This window comes from Ciconia boyciana, chromosome 13, assembly GCF_034638445.1.
Source record: "Ciconia boyciana chromosome 13, ASM3463844v1, whole genome shotgun sequence".
Taxonomy (NCBI): domain Eukaryota; kingdom Metazoa; phylum Chordata; class Aves; order Ciconiiformes; family Ciconiidae; genus Ciconia; species Ciconia boyciana.
The window spans coordinates 18,657,714-18,681,798 of record NC_132946.1 but is presented as its reverse complement, the minus strand read 5'-3'; the positions used below and the strand labels follow the sequence as shown (position 1 = coordinate 18,681,798).

The following is a 24,085-nucleotide window of genomic DNA, read 5'->3' as shown; positions in this document are numbered from 1 at the left end:
GAGGGTACAAAAGGCAAGCCATGCATGGTGGGTTGGTTTTCATGTTTGATAGCCCAACATGAAGAGTGAGCCCTTCAAAGCTTGGGTTTGAAGTTGTTCTGAGGGACCTGACAATGAGTTTTCATAATTGCAGAAGCATGTACGGGGTGGGGGGAGCAGATGCATCTTTAGTTTCCTCCAAGGAAAGTCTAGGGCTCATGTCTAGAGTCCATAATTTTTTGCAGTGTCATTTCTAGAACAGTCAAAAAACTTCATGCTCAAAAAGAATTGGAGGTTGTTTTTGTTTTGGAGAAGAGAATCAGTTTCTCCTAGGTTTAGACGGGAAAAAATAAGGAAGTAATTATTTTCCGTAATTAAAAAATCCACAAAACCAAAGATACTTTGGTTTTCAAGAACCAAATCAATACCAGTATACATCACATTAAGTGCATTTTGAGAGAGAGAGAGAGAGACTCTGAGCTTTCTTTTCATTTTTGTTATATTTGACTTCGAGCTTCCAAGGCTGCACGTGTGAATAAATGAGAGTCAGGAAATAACAAAGCAAAAAGTTTGATGACCCCCTTCCAAGACAAACTGCCAACAAGTTAAATAAAGTCTACTTATTTTATTTCTGGATTGACAAGTTCCTTTAGCCAAGAGAAACAGACCCAAGACCTAGTTTGTGAAGACTGCTTCTGCCAGAAATAAGCTCTAGGAGGAGAGAGTTTTTAAGCTTGCTGGCAGCTGCAGTCTGGATCTTCTTTAAATAGGAATAAGGACAAAACATCAGCAAAAACACAGCCCAAGTTCGCAGGAGCAGGATGGAAGGTCAAGACCACAATATCTAAATGCAAGAGACAACATGCTGCCTGCCAGCTTACCCTCCAAGTCATAACACAGCTCCATGAATGCACACTTAGAGTTAACATTGTCAAGTAAAGCTTCCCAAAGTTCAGAAGGCACCAAGGCCAAGTTGTCAAATGCCTTGCTTCTGTCCCCATCCTCCCCAGCATGGATATTAAGACCAGCTTTAGTGTAACTCAGCAGAAGATGAAGGAAGCTGTCTTAAAAGTCTCTGGCCAGCTCATGGTACTGCCAGATAATCTCGTACTTCTTCCAAGTAGCACTGGCATGCTCCAGACACCACGTTTCTAGAGCACACATCCCAAATACGCTTTGTCATTAGCATTTTCTCCCCTAGAGAGAACAGCACCCAGACATGCATGCAGAGAGGGAGCTGGCTCCATTTCTGCAGACAGTTCCAAGAAAGATCTATTGGTTTTTTTATTTTTGTAAAAAAGTCTCCTTTGGAATAATGTGCACAGAATTTTAACTTACTCAACTAGACGAATGAACAGTTTCCCATTTGCAGCCTAAACTGTTCTCTGAGTGCCTAGATGGTTGTCAACATCATATCATCTCCATACCTCTAAAATTTTAGTTTCACAAAGCACCCAAGTGTTACGTACCAAAGGTTCCCACAGCATGAAGTGAAAAGCTGCACCCTCAGGTTCTCAGATCAAGGGTATTCTGGAGCCCTCATCAACACTCCAACAGCCTTTCTTTTTCTCCTCAACCTGCCTACAGGCTTCTGTGTGAGGTAGAAGATGACTGGACTCATCCCCAGACCTGCCTCGGGTCTTTTCACATTGATTTTCAAAGTTCATTTCCACCATTTTTGTTCTACACTACTGGGATTAGCACAACCCTAAGCACACCAGCGTCAGAAATTTCCACGAGTGCATCACGTAGTGAACAAGGAACACAGAGAGATCATCTGTTACTGTATCCAGCAGCACATGTGGACACTTACTCTGCCAAAACCCAAACTTCTTTCCAGCAGGAGCTTACACAAAGATCTGTCCACATAACCAAGGGGGGGGGGGGGGGGGGGGGCGCGCGGGGGAAGTATCATCCCTGTCTGTTTGCTGCAGGTTTAGACCAGGCTTATAAGCAATAAGCTTTTAAAAGGCAAGAGAAGCAGCATGCTCATCCATTGTTGCAGAGCAGACTTCTCCAAAAAGGCTTCTCAGATGCTTTAGGACCTGGATCTCCAGCCACTCACACAAGCATGCAAGAACACGGCCAGGGGGAAGCAAGCGCACACACGACTGACAAAGACTTCAGCTCAGTGCAGGCAGATGACAGGGTGGCCAGGAAAGCGTCACTCGCTGGTATTCTCCACCGATGGAAAAAAGCTGCTGCTGAAGAAGCCTGGAAGACCCCCCCAGACTGGATTTCTCTGGCCCACAGGATGAAGGAAACCACAAACAAAGATCCAGCGCTGACAGCAACCAGAACACTTTGTTCCTCCTGCCTGCTCTTTCGGAGCTACATTTGGTCGTGGCTTTCCAGCTGGCACCTTGGACCTTGGCTCACAGGCAATTACATCCTGCTGCCAAACCATTTCCCAACACCATAACGCATGGGGGGGGCGGGTATTTACCACTGAGCTTTTGATAAACATTTTGTCAGGCAGGTTCTCCAGCAGCTGGACAACCTCATCAAAATGGCCTGAGGCTGGTAAGATATTTGCGGCAACCAAGAAAGCCATAAGGTAGAGCGGAGTCTGCTGAGCTGCCAAAAAAGCCACCACCTTCCTGCATACTAAGAAGCCCTGAACAGGATAAACAGCAGCTACTCAATCACCTGCCTAAGCAGAACTCAACAATATTCATTATTCTGTTAGGGCTGCAGCTTCGCTGTAAGATGGGAGCATTTTTGAATGTTGATTATGGCTTCCTGTAGATGGTCTGAAACTATTCATGAAGGACCTTCTCTGTCACACTGCCTGGGAAGAGTTGGCAAGCCACATTTCCAGAAACAGTTTAAATCACTGGCACATGAGCACATCAGGAATGATACTAGCGCTGCTTCTTCTTTGCTAGACCAGAAAGCACCACCACAACCCTCTTTCTCCACTCTGCGACGACTCTTGGAATAGCTTCTGATTGCTCACAGGAGCCAGAAGAGCCACAGCTGCACCCAACAGTTGAGATCAGCATGCCAGCTCTGCTGTCGGTATGACTGAGACCTTAAAGCCAAGCAGAAAAAGTCAAAAAGCAGATTTCCAAGAGCAAAATGAAAGATTTTTGAAGCACCTTTAAGCATCACTGAAGGCCTTCACAATATGCTACACTGCGATAATTAATATAAAAATCCTTCTGCAACACAGCAAGCTTCAGACTCCCCGAGTTTGTTCTGCAGGTCACAACACTACTGGGTTTCCATCTGTACCCTCCCCTGGCCCTGCAGTCACCATGACATCGCCTGCACACTCTCCCCGCCCCACCAGTGCCTAGAGGCCAGTGCTTTGCTATCCCAGACACAATTGCTCCTCTTTTGCCCCAAAGAGAGACGCTGAAGCAATGCGGTCAGGACCTGCAGGCCCGATAGACCCTAAGAGGGAAGGGATGATGAAAGCAGCTGTGATAGGAGAAGGGAAACTCAAACATCAGAGAAGCAAGATAAGAAAAGGCGGGGGTCCCAGGCACACCAGTAGACCACAAGCCTCCACCTTGAGCCAAAGAGCTCCTTGCACTCCTAATGAGATCAGATCAGGTAGACAGGGCAGGGAGGGAAAGCAAGACAGATCTGTGATCCTCGCAGCAAATCCCGAGGCAAATGTGGCTGGTCCGCCTTGGCTGAAAGAAGGGACTGGTCCTCATTTGAAGACAACTCATCAAGGACAGTGAAGCTATTTTACTTTAGATGTTTTCAAGAGGAAGAAGTTCCTGCTGAACATGAAAGCCACATGGCTATGTACCCAGGCAAGTGGTGGGGACTCTAAACTGGGAAAGGCATCAAGGTGCTCAAGAAGAGTCCTTTCACTGGGGAGGGACTAGCCTGCAGTCCAGACTGAGCAAAGCATGAGGCTGTGCTGTGGGGGAAAGGAAAACTCCCAAGAAGGTCTGCTCCCTATTTGGAGACTGTTTTTCTACTTTGCAACCTCTCCAGGGTTTACTTCAGAAGACTCAATTCTTATCACTACACTTGAGAAACAATGTGTGTGTGGGAAAGTCAGGTGTGCGTCCCTTACTTGAAGGCACTTTTCATACCAAGTATTCTCTTAAGCACTGGCTATTCAGATAGACTCACCCTGTTCTCAGTCACCCCTGTAAGGGCTGCCAGGTTGGTGAGGCCAGCCTCCTGCTCTCACAGCCAACCTGTCAAAGCCCTCTTTGGAAACTCATTCTTCCAGCTCCCCTTGTGCTCCTTAGGGGAAGCTCAGTTCAGAGTCTCACTCCTCTACTCAGTGAGAACCTTCTGCTAATTTTCAGTGTGAAGGTGCTGGTGGCCAGTTTATACCAAGCCGTTCTTGTACAAATATCACACTGTACTTTAAACAGAGCTTTTCCTACCCTGGCGTCTCTCTTCTCTGCTCTATTTATTCTTCCTGAGCTTTTGGCTTGTTAGATTAAAAAGCTGTTTCTCTTGCCTCCATTTGCCTGGATTTGCATCAGGCTTCCTACAGCAGAATTCTTGAAGTCTGATGATACCAAGAGAGGAAAGCAGACAGCTGAAGCAAAGAAGTCTATACAGGATGCAGCATTAAATACATCTTGAAGAAATAAGAGAACTCGGGAGCATTTTATCTCTTTTCCCCCCAAGACCACACTGGGTTAAAGTTGTCTTTATGCTAAAGCTATGCCAGAAGAAGTTAGCTTCTGCATACTGAAAATAGCTGGAGGTGTTGAAGTCCATTCTTGCAGTCACACAAGCATTTGTTATTCAAAACAAACAGTCCTCTTGCTTTGGTTAACCATTAAGAGTTTAAATTACGATACTTTCCTCTTCCATTGAAAGATGTGGTGAGTTGAAAGACACTATCTATATTCCTGCTAATACACAAATATTGCTGTATTGCCACATGGGAGCCAATCAGCTGATGCTGAAACCAATCTAAGTTTTACTCCAAGCCACCTGGAGAAGACTGTACATGGACTCTAGCTACCAGCCTTCAAGAGGCACCCACTTTTCACTGTGCTCATCTCAAGAACCCTTTCAGAGGGCAGTGGAGATATTTCACTTGGGAACTACCGCTCCTCCTACTGGGCAGGCTTGCTGTTTAGGGCTGTTTTGTTGTTTTTAACTGTAAAGGTTGACTATTTTGGCAGATCAGGACTGAAGCATCACAACAGTATTTTGGAAAAGGGATTTGTTGCACAAGCAGAATGCAGGCTTTGAGGTAAAGCCGTAAGCTACGCCTTGCTGCTTAAGTAAGCTCCAAACCCCAGCATTCAGCAATAAAGCATTCACATTAAAGGTCCCTCTGCCTGGCTGATGAGGTTTATTGCAAACGTCTCTCAGACAGACTCCTTGGGAAGGATAAGCAGATAATATGGATGAGGCAGGCCTTGCAGATGTTCAGGTGAGAGTTCCTAAAGCAATACTGATAAATATAGCAGAAGGGCAAGATGTTGCCTCCAAAGCAAAGAAGGTCAAGAACTTCATTTTGAGAAAGGAAGATAAAAGCAATCTTCAATTTCAAACTTAAGGTCAGCTAGATATACAACATCTTATGGCATCCAGTGTCAAACGTAGCGTCTAGGGAGAATAGGCTGCAGGAACCCAAAGGATGCACTGTGCAAGTGCCTTACAGCTCCACTGCAGTTTCTAGACAGATGTGTACGTGTCTCTCCATCCACTTCAAGTATTCTAATCACTACTTATTTCACCTTCCCTGTCTGCCCCAGTTCACTGTATGGTGGTAGCAGCTACGAGTTCCAGCATGTGGGTGCAGGCTCTGCTGGGTGCAGCCCTGTGGAGACACAGCACTTGCTCTGAGGAGTTCACAGTCTACACGAAGGGGAGAAAGTGTTCTGTACAGCAGTTTGGAAAAGCAGGTCATGCTGCAGATAGGGGTAAAAGATCTCAAATGATATTTCTGGACACATTAGTCAGGAAGCCTGCCGCTTTCTATTCCCAGTTTGATTTGGGCATCTGACACAGCATGTCTCAGAAAAAGACTGACCAAAGCTAAGTTATGTGGTCATCAGAAAACCACACTGACCGATTCTGTTTATTTATAACTGGTAAGGAAAGTGACATGGTTTCAAGCCCGCAGGTTATATTAGGATTGGAGCTCTAGATTTTTCTGAAATGTAGTAAGGACAGAGGGAAGCTTAAAGATAAACTCACACATGGGACTGAGCATGTGAACGGGAGATGCTGTACTCTCCCACTGCAGAAGGCACGCTCCAACACTCTTTGCCTTGCACTTGTGCAAGCACCAGGAAATTGGCCTCTGCTTCAAAGGAGCTGCCTCAAAGCCAGCCACAACAGCAGAGATGTGCACAAGCAAGAATAAACGAGACACTGGAGGAGGTATCAGCAGCACATCCCAAGCGAAGTGCTCTCATGTCTACAGTACAAGTGAATTTGCAGGAAGTCTTACAGAAAGAGAGCATGATGGATTTTGCCAGTTAGCAAAGCAAAGTTCTACAGCTACAAGGAGCAAAAAGCCAAAAGCAATAGTGGCAAGAGCTTGAATAAAAGTGGCAAAGTTTCCCAAAGGCTGGGAAGCTGCCAGGACACTGGCACAGTCAGGAGGCTGATATATAGCTTCCGACTCTTAGTGTCTAAGAGGGGAGGAACTTTCTCCCAAGTTTTCCAATTTAGAAACAAAAGGAAAACACAATAGTTCATTTAATTTAGGATGACTATCCTGGAGGGACCCTGTCACATTACTAAAAGGATGACAATAAAACTGTAAGAAAGCACTGTTAACTAACAGCAATTTTTCAGAGGACCACAAGATTTTTCTGCTGTTCAGAATCTACATGCTATTCTGGAGCAGGGCCCAAAGGAGAAACGCGAAATGCATCGCTCTGTCTCATGTTTTAAGGAACGTACTTTACGATCCAATTGAGCTGCTCTAGTTTCAAGTCTGCATCAAACATGAAGTAGGAGCCACCCTATTTTTGGAACTGACTTGAAGGCAACACAGTCTGGAAGAACTCCATTGGGAAAGCCAGTGTCATTTTTAAACAAATTTGACAAACCTCAGAAAGTACGAGCTCCCACATTAAAACTAAGGCAGATCTAGAGCTAGAATTGCCTTGTCATCTATAACCCCATCTTCTCAGCCCTTCTCTAGAAACTAATACTGAATATAATCCGTAACAGACCTTTTCCGTAGCAGTCTAGGAAAGTCTGTCATTCACTCCCCTCTCTCCCACCATTTCATAAAAACAGAATACCAGGCAGCAAGACAACACACAGTGCCTCTTGGCATTTACCTAGATCCCATCCTTTTGATGCTTGATGTGTTCCTCTTCAGAGCTCTTTACTATGGCACAAAAGGTTCTTACAGCCTAAAGGAAAAGCAAGTGTGCCCCATCAAAGCACTGAGGGCCACACTTACCTGGGCTCCTCTAGAGTAGGATCTGAAAATGGTGCAAAATCTTCCTTGCCCGGATGTGTCCCTGCAACAAAGAAAAGTAAAGTTACAGCTATGAAATTTGTAGAATCAAATCCCATCTGCACATCTCCTATTGGACTTAAAAAAATCAGTGTTGATTTTGTCAGATCTTTAGAACATGCATGGCACCCAAACTGTTCTGCATGGTGTTTTTTTGGGAAGAATCGGTGGGTGCATCACCACCTTTAGTTAGTCAGACACACTCCAGAGGTCCTCACTGTCATTGTACTTCCCATGGAGAAGGTACAAACCAAAACCATTCAGCTTCAGCTCTACCTTATGATGTACAAGGATGCAAGTTATTTTACTCCCTTGGACAAAGGATTTTCTCTCTAGTTCCCTACAGTCCACGGGAGTTCAAAGTCAGAGTGAGACCGCAGACCTCTCCTAGTCACGGAGAACAGCTGACCTATCGTAAAATAAACATAAGCACTCAAGATAGAAGAAATTGTCTTGCACTGTCTACTTTCACTTATTTTTTCAAACATGTTTTAACCAAAAATGAAAGGAATTATCTTTATACCCAGGTCTCTGACAGACCTGGTTGACCATACCCTACAGAGAGCTCAGGAACAGGACTAGGGAATGGCATTTCTAGCCCACTGCGACAATAAGGGGCTATTCAGTCACTATCATTTGTTCTGACTGCAACTCTTGACATGGTGTAAATAAGTTTGACTACACTACCAGCACTTTTCAGTGCCTTCAGGAACATCTGGGACAGTAAGCCAGAGCCCAGCACACTGATTTAACCAGTATATACTGAAATGCGTCAGGGTAATCAGAGACACGTTACGATGTTTGTCATATCTACTCACTGGGCCAGGATAAAAGACATATTAATGACTACTGAGAAGCCTGATGAATCCCTCAGTCCCAGATTTGCACCAGCTATATGAAGAAGGCAGTGACCTCAAGTTCAGGACAGTCATTCTTTCAGATCTAAAGCTTTCAAGGATCATATTATTGGTCATGGATGTCAATCTAACAGTCTGTGCTTAAATCTCCTTCTCCCCCGACAATCAAATATTGGGCTGTATGAGGAAAGTAATGGTAAACGATTACATTATAAGGCATTACAAAACAATGCTACCAGCTTTTCAGGTTCTGTGCTGGTTCTCCAGCTCATGAACTACAGTATAAAAAGAAGAGGGTTTCAAGAGGGAGGCAATAAGTAACCACACACTTGGGGCTGAAATGTTAAAACAGACATCTTACAAGAGAGACAAAAGAATATAAACAGCACATAAACATACAAGCTAGAAGAGACAAATTAGCTGCTTCTGTTCTTTTGTAAGAAAAATGAGGACATTTAGCTTCAGAGAGCAGGGGTATAATTAAACCATGAACCCATACGCTGCTGGAGCCAGTCACTGAGGTTGAGAACATGGCGTTCATTCTTATTTAACAATTCACACAGATTACCAATATTCCTGTTACTTGATGCAAGCGTTGGTAAAGGGGCTATTTAACTTCATGTTTTAGGGCCTGTGTCATTCCCTACTAGATCTCGGTGAAACCCAGAATAGGGGCAGGCTACCTATCCTTCCCCTTTCATCTAGAGGATTGCTGTGGCAGCTTCTCAGCAGGTTAAACCTCAGACAAAGCTCGGCCAGAAGGACTCTGGGTCTCCCTCCAGTGCTGACAGATAACGCAGAGGTCACCCCTCCCATGCCGCATTCTCTCATCTCCATCCCAGTGTCAGGTCACTCCAGTAAGTCCTGCTCTCCAGGGGTTTACCATACTCAGATACTAACTGTGAGGTCTATTCACTGCTCTTGTTCTAATTTTCTGCTTGAGTCACTGAGAAATATCCAGCTTCTGTAGGGACTAAGAGCTCCACTCACTTTTTTCCTCCTCCTTTCCTATTCTCTTGGCTGTATTTCTCATCCTAGGATTTCAGGAAAATCCAGTATTACTTCCAAAATAATACTGTTCCCTCAGTGATTGAGCGCTGTATGGGAACACGGTCAGGTATGACAGAGAAAGACTGAAATCGGAGTATTCCAGCAAAGAACAGCATGCTGTTTGTGCTACTCAATTCACAGAAAGGGGTCTGGTTTGCTAGAATAACTCACTGGTAAGAACACCCAGCAAGCCTCACTGCACACCTGGGGATGCTCTGCACTCCCCACAGCTCGGTACAGCATCCCACTAGCAGCACTACCGCCCCTGTCACTGGTCCTGCACGCGCAGCCAAAGCAGCTCAGAAATACTCACCAGAGTTCCAGCTTCACCCTTCTGCCGTCCAACAAGATAGTAGTGGTCTTGTAGTCAATTCCTGAAAGGAAGCCAATTAAAAGCTGAGCAAATGCTGAGCAGGTCGTCAGAGACAGACAAGAAATCTGCTCTGCCCACCCAGATCTATCATTTCACGTTTACAGAAAGTGATGTTTTCTCCCCCTTGCTGTATTGCGTGTTTATGGAGGGCTACAGAGACTTGATAGAAATAGACCTCTGCTTCAAGCCTACCCTTGTGGAGCTCCCTCCCTCCTCCCTAAAAATATAGTTAACCCCTAGATTGCTTCTTACTTCTCCATTGTTGGATAAAACTTGTTAGGACTCAAGCTGTAGGAGATTCAGCGGTCTGTAGCATTATCCCAAGTGACAGCATTAAGTTACAGACTGTGGGGGTGTAAGCCAGAACAATGAACAATTTAGAAGCATCTCTGCTAAGTCAGCCTGCAGACCCACCATCTCTCAAACATCACTGCCCAAAACATTCAAAGGACATTTTGGGAGGTGGGTGATACTGAAAGCCTGTCCAGAGAATGCTGTTTCTTCTTCTGAGCAGCTCTCAGGTGCGTATCATACAGGGTCAGGTAAGGCAGAAAGCACTCCCCCTCTACCAGCAGCTGAGAGTGCAGCACGGACAACTGCCTTTCAGAGAGCCATAATACCAGAGCAGCAGAAGACCCTCAAAATCACACCACCAGGCTGTGCTGACAAGCAACTCGTTTGCACAAGGGGTGCCCAGCATCTTCAGATACACAAAGAGTTTGTTAAAAACTGGGAGCCCATCTCTCACATTCATAGGAAGCATTAGAAGACGTTTAAAAAAGGGGCACACAGAAGACGTTTAAAAAAGGGGCACACAGAAGACGTTTAAAAAAGGGGCACACAGAAGACGTTTAAAAAAGGGGCAACTCCACTTGCAAGCAACACATCCAAACCAAGCCAAACACGCTGCTCCCCAGGCACAGGAGGGAAGAGGCACGACCGCACCTCCCACCTCCTTCCCCAAAGCCTGGGCTTGGGAACAGCCAAGGGGCATCAGGTGCCCAGGAAAAGCAGCTTCTCCACAACCTCCAGTTAATAAGCTTCAAGTGTATTGAAGTTGCTTAAACAAAGCACCGTGCACCATTACTGCACACCCCCTAAAGCATAAACTAATTTACAATCGTCTTTTATTAAAGAGTCGCTTCACTCTGATTAGATCAACTTTATTTTTTTCCTCTCACCAATAGATATCAAACTTTGAACCCATATTAAAAACCCACCACTGTGTTACAACCCGTATTTCCCTTTTCCTGCAAGGAAAATACTGCCCCGATAACCAGACAACTTTGTCAATAAAGCAAATGGATTTTTCTGAGTCATCAGCAGGAGCTCCCTGTTAGTGAAAGACAAATTAGATTTCAGCCTTCACAGGGTGCTATAAAAAGCAATAAAGATAATTATCTTAAATTCCAACTATTTCCAGTACTTTATCACAGAAAATAGACAGTTTACATTTTATCTTCCTCCAGAGACAAGTGAATGATCTGTATTTATTTTCAGGCAGATATAAATCTCCCTCGTCCCCAAGGATGGTGAGCAGCAGTGGGAGCAAGCCTGCTCCGCAACCAGGAGGGGAGCATCCAGACATCTCCCCCCCAGTTCCTGAACCAGGACCATCCCCTGGCACAGGCTGACGGGCTGTTAGGGAAGGGGCTAATTAAGCCCACTGCCCTGTTTCAGATGCAAAATCCCCAGAGACTCTGTTCCATGCAGAGCTGCCCCATTTCTCATTAGGCACAAGAGCTCCCTGCAAGCAGTAAGTCCTCAGCATCCTCTGCACCAGCAGCCCAGCTGCATGGACAGAGCAGTTGCATGCCAGCACCAAGGAGGGGGAATAATGACACCATTTTTAGGGCACAGAGGCCACGCACTTCCAAAAATGTTGCCATCAGGTGAAATAAATCACTCAACTATCAGCTCTTAAAAGTGAGAGAGGTTCAGCTGGACTGGAAAGAGAACAGAAACGCCAAACACACAAACCCAGAAATGCCCTCGTTAGGCTCCACGCTCAGGAACTGCCCAGCCTACACCCCCAACACAGGGAACATGTGTTCCCTGTCACAGATACACGTGACTCGGTCACCAGAGCAATGCTTCAAATACCCATTCCCTCCATGCCCATCTGAAACTACGCCACATACTTTAAATCAGAGCAACGCCGGCCTTTGGGCAGAACAATATGGCCACGACCAAAGTGGGCAACCACCAGAGAACAGCACTAGAAAACTTCCTGAGCTCCTGCTGCAACTGCTCCTCGCTCCAAAGATGCTCAGGGAAAATAAACAGGCAAAGCAGAAGTCCTTCATGTCCTTCACAGCAACGTCTATGCTCAGAACAGAAGGTATGGAGGGAGGGAGGCCGAGGTGCATGGTTTACCTGCCCCTGCAGATATCCCGTCCCAGGGACAGGCAGGGATGGCAGCCCATTGCTTGTGCGGGAAATCAACAGAGCTCACCATGATGGAGCGGTTCTGGCAGACTCTCCAGGCACCTGCTGCCCACCACACTCGACGTCAAACACCAAATGCAAAATCCAGAAAGGAAAGTACCCTATTTATCTCTTCACATTTCCAGACAGCTGCCAATCAGCTGGTTTCGCTGCCTAGCCTCAGGGCAGTCCGCGTCTTTGGGCAGAATTTCTCTCCTTGGCACCAGAGTGCTGGAGGTGAAGGATAAAGGCCTTTCTGAGGACTACACACCTGCGGTATTGCCGTGAAACTGGCCTGAGGAATTCACATGCACTAGAGTTAAAAGCAAAGCTGTTTTGACTTTTTATTCTAGGCTACAGTCAGCATTATGCAGTATCTGGTAATACGGGTTGGAGGAAAGTAATGCACTTTTTAACTTGCATACACCCAAATTAGGACTAGGGGCTAAATTTACAAAAGGTTTTTGAGCAAAAACTCTACCTCCAAGCTCACTGATAAGGACAAAAACTGTGCAACTGCAACATTTTGGAGGAAATTTCATCTTCCCTCTTCCATACACACTCAGTTCATCAGGACAGCTCAAACAGCCTCCCTTTAAAGCTTGCACGCAACACCTTTTTTTTTTTGGTCTTTTTTTTTTTTTAGCTGGTTAGTACTCAGAGCAGGATGCAGCTCACAAGCGCAGCTCTCCTGTAGCTGTGCAGGATGGCCATGGCTCGCTGGTGCTAGAAAACTCGCATCAATCACAGATGCCCTTAAAATCACAGGACTTGCCACAGCAGCTAACACCGGTACTGGCCACCTCCCGGCTGGCACCTGACTCTTTTAGTCCCAGTAACACACAGCAGTTTCCCGAGCTGCAGCCCAACACATACTCCCCCCATTTACAGCTGACAAGGAAGCCGAGGAGCCCAGCTCGCTTTCGTAGGCCCAGTCTACAGCTCAAGCTCAGCCTTGGCTTCCCCCTTGTCCCAGGGACCTGGGGACAGAGGGCCACAGCAGCCACTAGGTGCCACCATTGCACAGAGGCTGCTGGCAGCGCGACAGCCGCTGGCAGAGCGTGCTGTGGCAGTGAGCGTGCTGTGGCAGTGAGCGTGCTTGTGGCAGTGAGCGTGCCGTGGCAGTGAGCGTGCCGTGGCAGTGAGCGTGCCGTGGCAGTGAGCGTGCCGTGGCAGTGAGCGTGCCGTGGCAGGGCTGCTCCTCTGCCTTTTCATTTCAGGCAGCTCAGACGCCAGTAAGTTAAGGGAAGTTTTTAAAATTTAATTTCTGTAGTTGACAGGGTTTCCCCCACCTGAGCATCACCTCTGCCCGCAGCCAAGTACAGCTCATTTCGAGACTGACATTTATTCTCCACCAGAACGTGCTTTGATCCCCCGGAAGGGATGCGCTGCTACAAACCCCACGCGATGCTCCTGCGGCACACGCAGCATCAGCAAACCAGCCAACTCTCCGGCAGCAGCTGCCTCCACAACCCTGCCCGGCCCTCGGGGCACGCAGCACTGGGGGAAAAGAAAACAGCCGTGTTTAAACCTTATTTTATATCAACCGATCTCTTTCTTGACCAATATCTAGCATGATGCAACAAAATGAATGAGGCTTGGAAAACAAGTCTGGGCTGTTCTCTCTAATTTAGCATTCAGGCCGACTCCTCTGCTATTTTTCCAGCCCTGCTTCAGACTCCTACTTACGCTGACGCCATCTCAACCCCATTTCTCAAGCAGCGAGCCGATCTGGCACAGGGCGCTCTGCAAAGTGATCTGCTGTCACCAAGCCTGATGTCAGACACCCGATTCCCCTCTGCAGAGCCAGGTTTAACACTCCTGGGCAAGACTCCAGGGAATTCCAAACCTTTATTTCTTTTGCCAATTGGTATAAGGAAAACCAAAGAAAGCAAGCCATTTTCCCATGGGAATAGGCAGGATGTGTTAGAGGAAACTCTGACCTCTTCCAAATTACTCATGCAGAGCACAGCACACTTCACATCAATAGGACCTGAAAAAAACCCCACACCCAATCTTAGCTTAGTTAAAACTTAGACTTTCACCTGAAAGATTACACCTGACATGACAAGGAAAAGTAAAATCCCTCCAAGAGAAATGACAATTTTCTTCCAGCACTTGATACGACTTTGTATCAGGCTGTCAGTCCCCCTTCCTCCTGGGAATTCACAGCTCGGAGAAAAGTGTCCCTCCGCTCCACCAAGCCCCTGAACTGCATCCGCATGAGCAGCAGCACACCGAAAACACAATGGAGGAGGCAGCAGGCAAGCAGGTACGTCGAACTGGAAGTCGCATTGGAAAAGGTACAAAGACAAGGGAGATACATATTTCATGCTGCTCTTGGGCTCTCCCTTTAAACAGATGAGTATCTCAGGAAAATTGCTTTAAATAGCTCAAGTGGACAAGCCTCTATAAATATTTACTGCTGTAAGCACAGCAGCTTCTTGGCTTCGTGTAGGTCTTTGTTTTAGAGAAAAGGAGACAATTTTGCAGACTCTCAAGATGACTCTGCCCTAACACCTGAGCAGGGGACCAGAAGGGTCCCCTCCTCTTAAAAAGTCAGATTTGAGCAAAACCTTACACCAGGAAGAGCAGCACATGCTTTTTTCCTCCTTTAGCTTTCCAAGGCGATCCTTACTTAGCACTTGGGTGAGAGCGATTACAGCTCTCAGTGTGATGCTAGAGCCAATATTGCATTTTAGTGTCCTCCTCCAGAGATGCTCTAATGATCCAGCCCCCAACTAACAGCTTCACTGCACCTATACAAATATCAAAAAGGTACAACTGGGACTTGCCCCACATTAAAGCAAGCCATCAGCAGGTTTTCCTGCAACCTTCCTCGAAGGCTAGGCTGCAGCAGGCTGGCAGCAACACCTCCAGATTGCATCTGCAGTGTCTTTGAGAAAAACATAATTTACTCACCAATCTGGGGCAGAAGACATTCGAGGTGATGCTCAAAAACCTCTTCCCAAAGGAGGGAATAAATAAATAAATAAATAAATAAAAATCCATGCACTCAGGTGAGACTGATAATAGTTTTAAGGCAAGCTTGCTTTCCTTCCGAGAGACATTCTACTTATCACTTAAAGTCATTTACAGTTTGCATGAATCAGATTGGCTAAAGATGCTTTTGCCACCTCATTTCTTAAATGGATTGTTTTCTGCTTGTGGGAGCTCGGAATCCACCACCTCACTTTCTGTTAGTCCACCCACAACAAAAACCAATGCATGTTATTTGAACTTCATTGAAAATATAATCAGTTCCCCCAGCTTACAGACATGCACTGTATAATGCCACCTCAGCTTTTTTCTTTTTTTAAATGAAATTAAACTGGGTTCAGTTTATTTATAATTAAAAAGAAGTCAATCAACCCATTTGCAAAGTGATATAAGGTCAATAGTCAAAACCTGAGGTGTGCAATGATGATGAGCCAAGGCCAATCCTTCACTCAATGCATTATATAAATAAGAAAATAAGATAAATTGAGTAGACTTTTGTTACTTATCTGACTAATGCTGCTTTTTGGCAGATTGTTATTTCATCTATAGGCGTAATTAAGCCAGAGTGGCTCCGTTCCACAACTCTCTTAACAACGATGGCATTTGAGTCCTCAGAGGAGGACTGGTGAGCGAGATGTGCCTGATCTGTTGGCACCTCTAGAGAAACGCTCTGCTCTACTGGGAAATTTTAGCACTTGTGGCTCACAAGCCACCAGAAACTCACCATGCCACCACAGCACCTCACCCAGCAAGCCTGGTGATGGACTTTCATTTGTGACTGTCATTAGTACAGCCAAAGCCACCACGCCACAATTGTCTAACTGAAAATGCTGGATTTGCCCCCAGACACTTCTGTTTTCCTACAGGTCATCAGCTCTGCTGAGTCCACGAAAAGGTCTAGGACTTCTTAAAAGGTCATCTTAAAAATTTGCAGGTCTGATGCCACACTGACCAGCAACTGCTGGGAGGAGGGGAGAGCGCAGGGCTGGAATAAAAAATAGAGAATACACATCAAATATTTAACTTGCTGCGATATCACAGTGAACTTGAGTAACCAGCTATGAAGGGCTGGTCGTGCTGCACTGCGTTCAAAAGAATCCTCAGGAGGAAGCAATGTAGGTCTCTGCGAGCCACTGGCAAATCAATAACTGAAAAATTTAAAGACATGCTGTGATTACAAAACAGGCAAACGCCATCAAGAGTATCGAGCAAACCCTGTTTCTCCTGGGGCAGCACTGAGAACACCTCTCAATCAGCGTGGCGGACTTTACAGACAAATTGCAATGAATTTGTAACCCAAGTGTTGTGGAAATCCTTAATGCACAAGGAAGGATCAGAAGCCATACTCATCCAGTGTGCAGATGGTCTTGCAGCAGTGAAAACATTCATTTAAAAGTAGATAAACACCAAGAAATACTTTAGAATGGGTCAATGGGATGTAAATTATTTTTTCCTTCCCTTTTGCAAAAGGAAAAAGTTAAGAATGACCCTCCAATAAAGTTTCTTAACAGCAAGGACTCCAAGAGCTGCGGCTAAGCACAGACAGGTAAATTTAGTTTAAAACCTTTATCACCAGTTCAGACAATGCTGTGGATGCCAGCAAGAACACCATAACCAACTGTGAATTTTTGGGAAGATGTAAACTACACACTAGCCCTGTCCCCTCCCTAGCAGTCCCTTACCGGCCAGACAGCCCTGGGAGGGGTCTGGGCAGGGTGTCCCCTCCTCCGAGACCCTCTTGCAAGGCTGGCAGTGCCTGGCTGGGAATCGCTCGGGCTCCCCAACCTCAGCACACCTTTGGGGATATGCAGGCAGGTCTTTTATCACGTAAGCTAGCAATAGTCTTAGTTATGTGCACAAAATGCAAGCTGCTGAAAGGTTGCTCCCTCTCCCTCCAAAGGGCTTATGCAAACCTTCCAGCTGGACTAAAAGAGGAAAAACCAACCAAGCCATTAATCTGTCCAAAGACCAGTGCAGTGACTGCACAACAGACTTGGTAACTGGAGATCTTCTGTGCTCCGGTAAATTCAGCCTAAAGCCATTAGTGCAGAAATGAATTTATCCCAAATGCCAGCAATAACTGAGCAGTGTCTAAAGATGACTGTTTATTCTACCAAGTCCCTGGGTGTCACAGATGTTAACTAGACCTCTCTCAGCCATGACTCCCGCAGCTCGGTTTTAAAATGGAAAGCCTTGCCCCTATGTGTGCAGTCACCACGCGAGGCTGCCTGGCTCCTTCGGAAAGCCAGAGAGACCGCGGTGTGCCATGCACATAGGGAGAGCAGCCAGCAAATTGACCGTGGCCAATGTTTTCGTAGGGGCAAGTTAATGATGAAAAGCAATAATAATTTCCAACAGGGCAGCAGCACCACGCCGCACCTGACATCTGGGATAGTATGCCACTTGGTTTCCCCCAAAACAAATTAGCGGGGTTGCCCCCATCCTTGCTGAGCGCAGAGAAAGGGCAGAAGCAGCGACATCCAGCCAGTCCCGTCCTCGCCAACAAGCCAAAGAGAACAAACAAGGGAAGAGAAGTGCTGGGAAGGCACAAAATTGAGGCCAAAAGATGGGTGCAGTAGCTCCTGGTCTGCATTGGGACACAACAGCAGAGCAGCTCCAGAATAAGAGCATCAATCCCACCTGTAGGCCTCAGCATGCAAAAAAACCCCACCCCAAAACCAAGGCAAAACTCCACAGACCGCCACCACCCCCATAACCAAACTGCACTCACTTGTGGGGCTGACAGCAGGAATTTGGACAGCAAGGATGCCAGACCACTGGCACAGCATCTCACAACACCACCTGAATAGAGACCCTCCCCCGTTAGGTTATTTCACCCTGAAATAACCCCCCACCCACAGGGTGTTATCCACGAGCAGCGTTCCCGGCAGCATCCCTCTCCAGTGCCCAGCTTTGGAGGTGTACCAGGAGCTAGGTCAGGCCAAGAGGGACAGAGCTACTCCAGAAGTTTCATAGCATATTCCTGTGACACAGGCAGCGCCATACAAACTCATCGGCTTCTCCACAGACTCTTTGCTCAAGCCAGAGCGGGCACTGGCCTCCTGGGACTCATCTTCCTGCAGAACAACTGTATTCCACATCTTCCACAAGATGACAGCAGTTATTACCCACCCTCCCCACACACAGAGCCCCCGTCACCATGTTCACACGTTCCCTCTCATTGCATCCCACATCCCGCACCTTTTCATTTAAGAAGGGTTTATAGCGAGATGTTCAACCAACTGTCATCCTACAGCTACTGGGTCCAGCAGCCAAGTTGCTCCAAGAAGCAGAACATGATGCTAGGATGCATTATGAGTGTAGTTCAAAATGCCTTATTTTGGTTTTTTTCAGGTTCTGGTTGTTTTTTTTTCATGCCTTCAACAGCCTATGAGTAAAAGGGCAGCCAGGGCTGAAGACTCATATCAGAATTGTTCACTTGTGGGCAAAAGTTGATACAAAAGACTTGTCGTTTCATTTCTAGTCAAACAAGGCAGATGGGTACAGAAATGACAGCAGGCCAGGAGTTGCCAACTGTTGAATGCACATTCAAAGCAAACAGGTTTTGCACTGCACAGGTATTAACCCAACACCAAAATCCACTCCTAGGCAGAAGGCAGCTGCTGGGGCCATGCACCAAAGACGCAGGTATCGAGATCCTCTGACTCAAGTAATTTAAAAAACAGGCAGTAGCATCTGTACGTAGAAGATACTACCAGGGCATCACCTTCCACTTCCTACCATTAACTCAGAGTAGTTATTTTCTCCATCATCTGTAAGTGATACTAAATTGTTCAGAAAAAATGTGGTAAGAGCACATAAACACTAGCTGACGAAAAAAGTGAATTCAAGCTATTCAACTAACAACTGATGAAGTCATCCGACCTTAAAAAGTGTGAACAGCAGCACATTAACAGCAGCAATTTAGCTAGTCAGCTCAGAGCTGTAAGCCACAGAAAAAATCCCTTCCAAACAACACATGAGCTCATCAGTTTGAGTCATGCATTCAATTACCTACTCTCTAGATAGACAAACAACAAATTATCTCCATCAACAACAGGGGTCAACAAAACATATGCTTTAAAACAAAGGTGGATTCACCCCAGGTCTGTGTCTTTTGGTGTTAGCATTTACCTTGGCAGTACTACTTCTTTGTTTTAAGCAGGGTGATAAAAGTTCCCGAACAGCATCACTGCAAAACTCCCCCAGCTCCTGCCTGCGGAGCTGGAGCTGAGGGTCAGAAAGCGTGTGCTTTTACCACGGTGCTCCTGCCCTGCGTTGTAGCTGAGCAGCCACCCTGGGAACAGGAACAAGAGGTCTCGGTTCTTACCGGGCACGCAGGAGACCAGTGTCGCTCCCACATGGCTGCGGGACAGGGGTAGATGTAAGCCATCTGCTCAAGCCTTCGTCATCTCCTGCTCACACAGCAAATACAAAATCCACTATTGCTGCACAACTCAATGGAAGGTAATGAGGAGCTTCCGATTATTTAACTGTGCAGCAGATGAGTCTGAGCTGTTTTGAGCCAAGGAGTTCAGCCCTACACGCACGGCCAGGAGCCCACGTCCCCGAACGAAGCTCGGCACGTCACGCGAGCTCCTGCCAACTCAAGGGAGCTGCTGCGGCACTTGGCAGCTCTGCGCGATACATCCAACAGGCTGCCAAGCACCTCGTACAAAGACACATACAGAAACAGAAAGAGAACAAACACTTTGCAATTATTTTAAGTTACCCAAATTTGTGGATTTTCTCCTGAAAAACATACTCTGTCTTCCACTCTTATCTCCTTCATTTCAACCAAGAGTGCTTTCGATTCAGGCTTCCAGTCAGAAGCCTTTTGCAAAAAGGCTGCTCGTGTCAGAGTTTGTTCCCAGGCACCTTCATCTACAGCTAAAGGCTCGTAGGTGGGGATCTCAGACAAATAATTGCTTGTTTGGTTTTGTAACCAGCCAAAAGCAAAACACTTATTCTGAGACCTCTAAGAAGCCCAGATTTGCAGAAGACTTCACTTCTCCACTGCCTGCTCCACAGCCCAGCAGCGTTTCAGCAGCTATGTGGTCCTCGCACAGAGGACCTCTGTGCTGGGCTCATTTAAGGATGACAACTGCATCTGAAAACAGCATTTGGAGCCAGAAGCAAATCTGTTCTTAAAGCTCAAACAATTTCAGCGGGCACCCGGGAAGCCACGGAACAGTCAAAAGTCAGTCCAGAATTGGGGATGTTAAGTGGATTTGTGCTTTAGAAGAAAATCAAGAATAATTTTATGCACAGAAGCGACAACAAACAAAAGAGTTTCTTCATGCTTTGCAGTTCAGATCTCCATAAAAACTATACAGCTGCACTCAGAAACAAAGACAGCCTATGAGGAAAATCAGAGGGCACCATAACAATCTTCATTGTTGCTAGATTACCGTACAAACACCAAGATATGCTTGGAGACAAAGAAAAAAAACCCACAACACTCAAAAAATTCCAAGTATTTGTCCAAATACCATCAATATCAGGATACTGAAGAGGTTCACCTTCCACATTTACACCTCTGAACACTGTGCACACGAATACATGGGAAATGCTCCTCTATAGCACCAGACCTTCGTGGCATCACCACCAGGCTGATGTGCACACCACCATGCCCGAGATGCCAGGCTCACACGTACGGCTGCACACCTGCTCGGGGATCCTGCCCATGGATCTGGACGCACACAGCAGCAGTTTCTGATCGGCGGGACATGCATCCGCAGTCCCTCCTGCCATCCTCACCCCGCTGCTCAACACCAGTTGGCATCTCCAGGTTTCCCCATTTAAAGGGTCACATTGCAACACTGCAACAGAGGCAGCCAGCAGTGACGCAGCCATCTCCAGACTGACGCTGTACACCCAAACACCCAGAAAGAAGGCTACAGCATTTCACCTGGGTGTAGACAGGTTAAGCACCACATGCCTGCCAAGCACATGTACTTACGGAGCTCCTAGGGCAGCTACGGAGAGACCACCCACCACGAATTTCACGGGCTCTTGAATTTGGTCTTGCTGCACCGACCGCGAGCCCCACGCCGGAAAGAGACTGCTCCACACTGGAAGCATCAGGACGGCTGCTAACATTGGTTTCACATTTCGGTGTGCTGTTTCCAGTGGTAACAACAAATCTCCAGGCACGTGAGCAAGCACCCCTCTACACACCTGCACGAAGCGTGCTGCGTCACAGCAGCTCCACAGCAGCTCTCAACAGCCTGAAATCACGTTTTCAAACCTTCCACTCTCAGCCCAAATTGGAGCCTCCCAGGTCCTCCCCTCCTCCTGACCTACAGCTGTTGCAGGAGAAAGATCTCACCCCAGCTACCCTGGCTGCAACTCCGAAGCACGACTTTTGCTGCTACGAGGAGAAAGCCAGCATTTTGCATTTTTAAAAATAGAAAAAAAGTATTGAATTTTAACCTTGTAATGCAGACGACACCTACAAGAACACAAGCGTGCCTCAACCTAAGGAGGCATTTCACAGTAAACATACGTTTGCTAGCATGGCAAGCAGCACAGAGAAGGCTCTCAGGTTAGGTAAGATCAACCCCACAGAGTTTCATCTCCTTGTGCCGTAGCACAGACCTGCACACTGTTTCTTGTAGGGATTTTACCATCAAGTTATTTGAGCAGATTCTCAGCATACGAAAAAGAACAGCTCTCAGGACAACTAGAGAAAATTTAAGTAAACAGGACAGGCAAAATGGTGGGGTGGGGTTTTTCGGGTTTTTTGAGGGTTTTTTTTTCGTTTGTTTGTTTTCATCTAGTTAGGTCTCCTCTCCACTCGGCCTCCAGAACCACAGGCAAAATGGACTGCAGCTTGTTGCTGTTAAAACCGGTACAGAAGCAAACAGAAGACAGGGTAATTTCTGTGCACGTGACTGGGTGTGTGTGCAGAGAGCATCATTTGCAAAGACAGGAAAGTTGTACAGTAAAACCCCCAAATGGGCCAGGGAACTCAGAAGCTGGGCTAGAAAATAAGTTAAAATGGCATCTCTAAAAATAAATAAATAAATAAATAAAAATCCTGCATTTTCTTTAAAAGGAGATTATTCCAGAGATGCACAGCACCTTCTATTAAACTGCCAGTTAAATACAGCCTTTCAGTGTCCCCTTCTGCCTGTCTCCTCCTTAACCACTGATGGTTTGAACAGCAAATATTTTGTTTGAATAGCATGAGGATTTTTGTCCACATTCAGTGCCTGATATTGAAATGGCTGCAGCACTGCATAGCACATACAGGACATTAATCACTTCTGATGTTTTATTTATAGGAGAACAGGTGTCAAAGTTTAAAAATGATACAATATTGTCTAGTTTCCCAGTGGGGCAATGGAAATGAGGCAAAGAGGAGGTAGAAAAGAGGAAGAAAATCTAAAAAGCTATGGCTACATAAAAATGCTCTCAGCAAACAGAAGCCCTATAGGAACAAGCAGCCTCTGAGCCGATGTTGCAACCTTACTATTACCACAACTTTTGCAGAAACAAACAGACCTCTTCGATGGGAGGCCCTAGCCCTGAGCCACAATCCTCTACACCCTAGGGAAATTTCCCTTTCAGGTGAGTCTCAACTCACAGAAAAGCATTTAGCAAAACGGAGCTGAAGATTTTCACACCAGAGCTTCCTTCCTCCTCCTCTGCCTGCAATCAAATAGAAACCGGTATGACATAATGCTTCTGTATCACTGCTCATTCCATGCCGAGCCTGGGCTGCCAGAGGAAGGTGAGGGGTAAAGGGAAAGAAAGAGAGATAAAAAGCAAGGTTATGAAACCTCAGCTCCAAAACCTAAGCTTGTAGTGTAGCTATTTGCAAGTGCAAGGGAAAGATGCTCTGCTCTTCCGAGAGAGGGAGGCTGCCGGAGGAAAACATGCCAGGGAACAGCTGGAAACAAAAGCTGAAGGAGACGGGGCGGAGGAGGAGGAGACATTTTCCATGGGCTTTCCTATGCGGCTTATATACTGAAACAACCAAACAAAAAACCCCCGCACACCAAGAGACATGGACAATGCCATCGCAGGATCTGGAGAGAGCAAAACCTACTCGCTTTTTAAAAATAAAAAATACAGACAAACTTTTAATCCCAGTTATTAGAAGAACATTCCACCCATTTCAGATTTATACTGCTCAGTTCAGATCACCTTTGTGCACTTATAGCTCAGAAACATATTAACAGCCATGTAAAAGCAAAGCTGTCATACAGGGGATTAGAGGTGGTGAGAACTGCCCAGTGCTATCAAGAACTTTGCAGATTAACTCCCCAGCTTTATAAAAACACAACAAAAACACAACCCTCCTGAAACAACCCTCCTACAGTGCTGTACATCCTTAATTCTGACTTGAGAGAGAGCTGAAGACATCAAAACCTGCTAGGCACTCAGTTTGGGGTTTGGTTTTTGTTTTGATAGGGGGTTTTTGTTTGTTTGTTTGTTTGTTTTGGGTTTTGTTTAAGTTTAAGCCACAGCTAGTTAGTCCCACATCAAGCAGAGATGGAGGTTCAACACTGTACATTTGGAAATATTTTTCACACAAAGGATAAGTAGTAAACAATGAAGAAATAAGAGATGCTGGAGTTGTCTCTCAGCCAAAGCCTGCTCTGATGAGATCAGTTTTGCGTCCCTGATGACAGGGAAGCGAACATCCCTGAAGGACACTGATGTAAGTGCTGGCAGACATGGGGAATTGCTGCAACAACCACTCTCCACTCTGCAAGCCATCGAAAGAGATTTTGAGCAGCACGACCAGTGTGGTCCTGCTGAAGCATTCCCCACAGATCAATTCTGCAGCCACTACAGGGACATGATGGCAAGGCTGCATTTTGCCTCAATCCCCCTCGCATCAGAGCACTAAAACCTCAAAATAAAACAGTATTCCAAATAATACAGTTATGCCAGAAAATAAACAGCAGTTTCCACTGGTGTGCAGCACCTGAAACAGCAGGCCAGCCCAGCCGGACAGCTCGT

General features: G+C 46.2%; 1 protein-coding gene across 1 annotated transcript in view; it reads right to left on the bottom strand.

Annotated features, from left to right (window-relative positions):
• Positions 1–24,085, bottom strand: part of RAB40C (RAB40C, member RAS oncogene family) — a 37,958-nt gene that overhangs the window by 7,690 nt on the left and 6,183 nt on the right. The window contains exons 3-4 of the mRNA XM_072878020.1: positions 9,623–9,683; positions 7,346–7,406 (exon numbers count right to left, since the gene is read on the bottom strand). Coding sequence (XP_072734121.1) covers positions 7,346–7,406; positions 9,623–9,683 — 122 coding nt within the window. The remainder of the gene's footprint in view (positions 1–7,345; positions 7,407–9,622; positions 9,684–24,085) is intronic.